Raw genomic sequence first — 7,567 nt, forward strand, 5'->3', positions numbered from 1 at the left:
TTATGGAGCCAGCCTCTGTACTGTACTGCCGCGATGCCGATCTCGGCGAAAGTGTGTTGACGATGACTTGACTGTCTCGAAGCACATTATGGGTGGGGATTCTTCGAGCCCAAACGAAATTTGTACTTGGCGTCATGCTGGCTGCTAGTGTCACAGGCCAATCCATGGCCAGAGATGATGAACTCAGCGCCACATCTTCTTGTGATAAGGAGCCCTTTCTTGCCTGACAAGTTCCAGATTTGCGTTTCACGTTAGCAAATCTCAACTACTCCTACCAGGGGTCGTGGCTGCCCGCTGCCGCCGGTCCACTTCTCTTGATTTGGAGCTTCCGGTTTGGCTCCTCCTGGGATAGCACGGCCAGCGTCATCCGTGACGATACTGTTCATGGAGCCCTTCATTACTCAGTTGGCCCACGCGATGTCAGACTCAGACCTCGTCTTCTAGAAGCATTTGCTTCCTCCTCACCTATGTACTACCTCCCTTTATAAAGCAATATATGGCACTTTAGTTAAAATTTATTTAGATGTATCTAGACTCGATTTAATATATATAGATACATTTAAATTTGAATAATTAAGGCAACATTTTATAGATAGAGGTAGTACATCTATGTTAAGGTGGTGTTTTGGCTCATAGCTACATATAAACCTATTATAAAAAAAATCAAAATGTCATAAAATTTTGAAAGGAAATTTTGCGTGTATGTTAGGACAGTCTATGTTCGCCGATGAGATTTTAGAGGAAAAGAACATTTTATGCTGCATATGTAAAAAGACAAAAAAAAATCGGTGAATAGTTATGTTGGGGCCTTGAAATTTTGTTTTTACACGAGACATAGAAAATGATCTTTTTCCGACAACTTTTGTGCAAATATAAACTTTTCAGGTGGTCTGGAGGAAGTTCAAACCTCAGGTTTGACACTTTGGTGTCTCATAAAGGCGAGATATTCTTTCAGTGGGTGATGATGTTCCCGTCGATAGCGAGACGCATGTGGTGACTTCGGCAATCTCAAGACCCGTCGGACATCAGCTTCTTCGACTCGGTCCATGAATAGTCATGTTGGAGCATTAAAATTTGTGTTTTTACACGAGACATAGAAAATGATATTTTTCTAAATTGTTCATATGCACAAATGAATACTTCTTCTGAATTTTTTTAATAATGAGGTTATATACACCCGTGAACCGTATTGCATTTCCGTGTACTACTCAACGTCTCAAGCATCCGACAACATGTGATATATGCTTACCGATGGGCAACGACGACGTGCGTGTTGCAGGCTTGCAGCAATGTAATGGATGAGTTCAACTGGGGTGCAAGTTGGCACTGGTTGTTGATGGGGGCGTTTTATTTTGAATGTCAGTTCAGGACATAATAGGTATCTCTCATTTCAGGCCAGGTGTGTTGAAAGTTAATGTCATATTCAGTAAAACTTGTAGGGAAATAATTGGTAAACGGTAAAATAACAAGGTTTTGTGAAGATTTGCGGATTGGGGATAAAACTTCAGAATTTAAATATCCATGGAAATTCACTTTGGCTCTTCGGTGCATATACTCTCTTTACCAAACAAACACATTATAAAATGCCACAAACACTCAAAATGAAATTCTCCCGCTTACATCTCCACATTCTACGTGTGCACGTACAGTTTCAAGCCGACAATTCTTCGTGGCATAAATGTCGGTTTTTCATGAAACGACTTTGTGAGCACCGCGAATGTCGAGATGTATGCACCAATATATTTTTGTATTTTTTTATTTCGGAAATTTCACAATGTGTTTGAAATGCATTAAAAATAAAATGAGCATATGCACCCGAGAGCCAAAATGCCGCTCTCAAAATTCCATTTTATTTAATTTATCTGTAAGTGAGAATTATTACTATTGGTAGAGTTACTCCCCAAAAATGTTTCTCCTTCAAGCCCCCAATGATTATTTGTCTGTTTCATTGTTAAATTTCTCTTTGAAGCTCCTCATTAAGCTTTTAGCTAACATTTACAGTTTGGGATTTAAAGATACTGCACCGCAGCCAATGAGGATTTATTAAATCTTGTACCATTGAAGATTTGCTTGGCGTGGTCTTTTGAGTTTTTGCATCAATACAAACATTCAGGTAAGGTTTGATTCTTAAGTTGGAATTTGAAGGCTTTGGTCTAGTAGGGCACTCAACAGTTCTGAAGATCTTGGGCAAAACGAGTTTTGATGACAAATGGGTGGATTGGAGTGGCAATGTTCTTAAGTTTAGCACCTATTGTATCATGCTTAACGGAATACTTTGAGTGAAATCTTCTTACCCGAAAGGATTGGGACAGGGAGCTCCCCTCTCCCCCACTATTTGTTATAGTTGTTGCTCTAATTAATAACATGTCTTCATTAGAGAGATCAAGATATCATATTTGCATTTTGGCTTGGGACATTCGTGTTGTGTAGTATTTTGATGATACCATAATATTGTTTGAGGTCTGCTTTGATCAGCTTGATGTACTGAAAGAGGCCCTTCACACTTTCCATTTAACAACCAGACTGAGAATAAATTTCAGAACTTTTTTCTATATGTGAGACTTTGTTGGCGTGAGGCTTTCTTGGAGATGTTCCTAACAGGGTCTATTATTAAAAGAACGTCCCATATGATCACCTAAAGGTTTTCGAGTGCAAGGCCTTTGCTCGTATCCCTCAAGATGAAAGTTTGATTTAAAGACCCGACAATGCATATTTCCTGGCTATGAAGGTGATTGGCTAGAAGTTGTATGATACAAGGGCAAGAAAGGTTGTGATAAGATGTGATGTTGTGTCTTTTGAAGACCAAAAAAGTGAGGATATTTTAAATACAAAAGAGCATGTTCCGGAGTCAATTTCGGTAGGTGTTCCTCCTAAAGACAACAACAAGACATAAATAATTCTGACCCATGTTCTGCAGATTCAACTCAATAACAAGTTGATGATGATGATTCAGAAGATGTGCAAGATGATGAATATAGTGGTGAAGGTGATGAACATGCCCCCTATCAACAAGAGTATGATAATGCTAAAGAAGATGATCATGATCAGAAGGAAGCACCAAGTTGTCCATAGCAGATCCACTCTGACGGTCCAGTGTAGAGGTCATGTTCTTTCCATTAGGCACACATCATATCAATATGGGGTATTATTGTGTGATATTACATAACATGAGTGATTTTCAGAGGTATTGAACAATGAGAACAATGAGTGGAATAAGGTTATGCAAGAAGAGATGGATTCCTTGCGGGCGGAATCATACTTATTAGTTGGTTAAGTTGCCTAAGGGCAAGAAAATTCGGAAGAACATGGGGGTCTACAGAATCAAGCAAGAAAAGCACACTTCACTTCCAAGGTACACGTTTAGGCTAGTTGTGAAAGGATTTAACTACATAAAAGTAATTGACTTTGATGACATATTTTCTCCAGTGGTGAAGATGTGATCTATCAGAATGATATATGGCAAGGCAGCAAATGTCAACTTGGAGGTAGAGCAAATGGATGTGAAGATAGCTTTTCTACATTAATGGTTGGAGAAAAAATTCTTCATGGAGTAGTGAGAGGTTTTTTTTTGTTAAATAAGTCTCATGCTTACATGCTTCAAATGCACTAATGTATGGAAATTGTCTTGGACAAATAACACTCACTACAAGGATTTGGGTCTATTGCAACGAAAACAATTGTCGCAATATATCCCGTTTTGTGGCAATATGTATCTATTGCCACGAAATAGCGTTCGTTGGGAAGCGTTGCAACTAGACACATGGTAATAGGCTATTGCAACAAAAAATAAATTGTGGCAATAAAATATTATATTGCAACAACCATGCGTGAAGTTTTCACATTTTTCCCGTGGCAATACTCACTTATCTCCATAATTTGGTTTGTGGAGATAACTTCATGCAACATGCGAACGAACCGTGGCAATTGATAGTTTGTGGCGACAGACATTTGTGGCAATAACATCTACCAACAATCCACGTTTCGTGGCGCATGCTCTTTCGTGGCAATAGACAATCGTGGTAATCGCCTATGCCAACACCCCCTATTTCGTAGCATTAGGCATTTCACCATGAACCGCTATATTTGTGGCATTAACTTACAACAACAAACATTCCACTCATGGCGACAAATACTTATGGCAATGGTCAATTTTTTTTAGCGAGAAGCTACTGCAATAATTTAATATTTTCGTGCTCATACTCTATTTCAACAAAATTCAGTTTCGTGCCGCCAAATACTTATTGCAAAGGGAAAACTGTTTATAGCAACAAGCTACTGCGACAACTTAGTAGTGGTGCGAATATTTGACGCAACACTATATTTTTCATGGTGCTAACCTAAGGCAAAAGAAAGTGAGTTATGGCAATAGCCTATCGCAATCATCAAAAATTCCATTAAATTACAAAATTCAAAACCATACATATAATATGTAGGTTCATACAAATCAAAATACTCATATCAAATATTCATGAAAGGAAACTCAAGTAAATGGGTAGCCATCCTAATTAAGTGTAAGACTAAACTATAAATGATGTAATATAGTACGTAGGTGTAGGTGCGTTTTCCCATTACTTGCACCCTCTCAAGGTATTTCTTTGCTTCCTGCAATCAAGAAATGGAAAGAAAAAATTAGCCAACTGAATATTAAGAGAAAACAAGCCAAGTTCTGTCAACAAGCTAATGTATTTGGCATTAGCATTGGTTCTAACTTGCTGTCTGTTGCCAAATTGTGGATTAGCAATGATAGGAATGATGTGCTTAATACCTTTAGCTGTTTATCTAGTCCTTATGGACACTAAGGAATAAGTTCTGTTTTCAGGGAAGGTCATGGTCAGGCTTGGATGCGCTTTTTGGTCCGGGGTGATTGCAAACGTCAGAAGGTGGCGTCTACTCTGCAAGGATGTTCACACTTCACTACTGGACAAAAACCTTCTCCTACTGGAAAGAACAAGATGAACTGATGCGGATCGCCTGGAGTTGAACTCTTCCTTGCTATATAAGAATTTTGTGCAAAGGTTCATCAGGACTTGGTCCACTTGGATAGATGATCTGTAGCTGGTCTTTAGCTGTTTCTTTTGTTGCTAGTTTTTTCATCTTCCCCAACTTTTAGAGAGATGGCTCCCAGAAACTTGTATTCTGATTTGATGCTGTAATTGTCACTCTTGCTTGGGGTTTGAAACCCGCTTTCATCTAAAAAATTGTATTTTCTCATGTGACTAACCCCCTGTCATCTAATTTTTTTCATATATTTCTCATGTGACTAAGACTTAAGCTATCAACCGAGATATGGACAAACATTTATTTTGCATATATGGTGTACTCAATCCTAAAAGCAACTTAAGACGCTGCCCCTCTACGTACTGCGCAAGCCACCATATACGTTTCACAAAAGGTACTACATACCAGCAACTTAAGTGATTGATTGATCAGGCTGCACTTTGGCCTAGCGAGATACTCATAGACGACAAGAGCAGTTCGAAAGAGCAAGCTGGAATACGTCACTCGGCTATCTGCTCTCCGATACTATCCACATCCAAGAGAAACTGAACGAACGCCGCCCTTGACGAGCCCCCTTCCCCCAGCGCCGCCTTCGCCTCCTGTTTGCGAGCAGCCACCCGCGCCCTAAGCTGTCTCCCATCCTCGCCCTCTATCACCAGCCTTACCTTGGCCTCCACCTCCTCCGCCTTCACAAGACCCGTCATGTACCCATCCAGCTCCACCGCGACGCCCATGTCCTCTGTCATGCACACCTTGTTCATCTTTTGCTCCGCGTCCAACGGCCAACACAGCATCGGGACGCCCGCGGAGACGGCCTCCAGCACCGAGTTCCACCCACAGTGCGTCACGAACGCGCCGGTCGCGCGGTGGCGGAGCACGTCCACCTGCGGTGCCCACGACTTGATGACGAGGCCCCTGTCCTTGGTCCGCTCTAGGAACCCCTCCGGCATGAGCGCATCAAGGTCCGGCTCAGGGCGCACCTCCAAGTATTTCTTCGCGTCTTGGCTTTCGGACGGCGTCCGCACGGACCATAGGAACCGCTGCCCGGACCTCTCTAGGCCAGCGGCTATCTCCTTTAGCTGCTCCGCGGAGACCGTGCCCTTGCTTCCGAAGCAGAGGAACACGACGCTGCGGTCCGGCTGTGAATCGAGCCACGCGAGGCACTCGTTCCTCTCCGTGCCGTCGCCGCCCTTCGCGCCCTCGCTGACCAACGGCCCGATGCAGTAGGCCGGAGGTAGGACCCTGCCGGGGACGCAGAGCGGGTCCCTGAGCGACAGTACCGCCCGGCTCTCCAGCGACTCGAACGTGTTCACCAAAACACCCATTGTCTCGGTGTTGCGCTTCCAGATGTTGGTCATCGCCTTGCACAGCTCGTCCTCCGGGTGCTCCAACAGCTCCTTGATGAGATGGGACGCCGGCATCGGCGGAACACCGAGGAAATCAAGCGGCGTGTCCCCGAGCTCCTTCAGGCCTGTCTGCCTGCTGGCTATGAGTGCAGGGAACTGGGTCAGGACGGACAGGCACGAGGCGCCTGAGGCGAAGAACGTGTAGACCGGGATGCCGAGCTTCACGCAGACGTCCAGAGCGTGGACGCAGAACATGTCGAGGACAACGGAGTGCAACCGTTTCCGGGGGAAGGAGAGGAGGAATGCTTCCAGCAGCTGGTTGTAATCGAGAAAGAGCTGGAGAAAGAGTAGGACTGGGTGCTTGCCGGAGGCGGCGAAGTCGGGGGCAGGGAGTGCCGGGAGGAAGTGGAAAGAGATGGACGGGTTGGAGGCGGCGATCCGCTGGATGGCGGCTGCGCTGGAGTCGGACGACTTGAAGGGCGGCTCGACCATCACCATGGTGACATCGTAGCCGTGCTTCAGGAAGACGTTGGCTAGCTCGGTCATGGCAACGACATGACTAACGCCGGCGCCGGGGTACAGGACGACGGTCTGCTTCATCTTGTCCGTGCTGAGAGGTGGTTGGACTTGCTCAGTATTGCAAAATACAGATGCTTGGGAAATCTTTTGGGAGATGGAAATGCTTGCTGCTGCCGTGTGCTTTCTTATAGCTGTGTTCAGCCTTGCGGGTGAAGTAATTTGGACCTGGAACCGTTTAGAGTCAAAGATGCGCGGATTAGTATTATGGAGAGTTGATTGCAAAATCTACCTTGAATCAGTAAAGTAAATTTGTGGAAGTCAGTGGACAGTGGTTGAGGAGTTCCGGCACGTGGTGATGTTTCCTGCTAGCTAGCTGCAGCTTGGATACCAGATACCTTGCGGAGGAAGCATACACGTGATCGGGGTTTGAATCGGGGCACGCGGCACGGTAGCTCATAGGGTTAATTTCTCTAAGCTCTTGTTTCGGAAACAAAGAGAAGACTTGAATTGTTTTACGAAGAAGTATTAGGATATTCTGATCATCCACAAGGAGCCAAAGTTTTGAGAGCGAGGACACCGAAGAAAAAACCTTTACCTGCATTTTCTGCATCGTTTCCGAAGAGTAAACCGCACCAGCAATTTTAATTCTTTTCCGGCACCTTCAGTTAGATCCCGATTTTTACGAAAACAGAGAGAAGATTTGA

General features: G+C 44.0%; 1 protein-coding gene across 2 annotated transcripts; it reads right to left on the bottom strand.

Annotated features, from left to right (window-relative positions):
• Nucleotides 1–4,431: 4,431 nt before the first annotated feature.
• LOC127343744 (UDP-glycosyltransferase 88A1-like) lies at nt 4,432–7,029 on the bottom strand. 2 transcript variants are annotated; one of them, XR_007877488.2, is made up of 2 exons: nt 5,404–7,029; nt 4,432–4,602 (listed from the first exon to the last, which is right to left on the bottom strand). XR_007877488.2 is itself a non-coding variant. In XM_051369924.2 (1 exon), exon 1 carries the CDS (start codon nt 6,942–6,944, stop codon nt 5,499–5,501), a length of 1,446 nt encoding a protein of 481 aa, XP_051225884.1. In that variant the 5' UTR covers nt 6,945–7,029; the 3' UTR covers nt 5,214–5,498. The 2 variants fall into 2 exon arrangements, 1 of the variants encoding a protein (XP_051225884.1); XM_051369924.2 differs by lacking the exon at nt 4,432–4,602 and having other exon boundaries at nt 5,214–7,029.
• Nucleotides 7,030–7,567: the final 538 nt, after the last annotated feature.

The sequence above is a fragment of the Lolium perenne genome, chromosome 3 (assembly GCF_019359855.2).
Source record: "Lolium perenne isolate Kyuss_39 chromosome 3, Kyuss_2.0, whole genome shotgun sequence".
NCBI lineage: Eukaryota > Viridiplantae > Streptophyta > Magnoliopsida > Poales > Poaceae > Lolium > Lolium perenne.

Coding starts and splice junctions, on each gene's coding strand:
- LOC127343744 (XM_051369924.2), bottom strand. CDS start 6,944: ATGAAGCAGACCGTCGTCCTGTACCCCGGCGCCGGCGTTAGTCATGTC.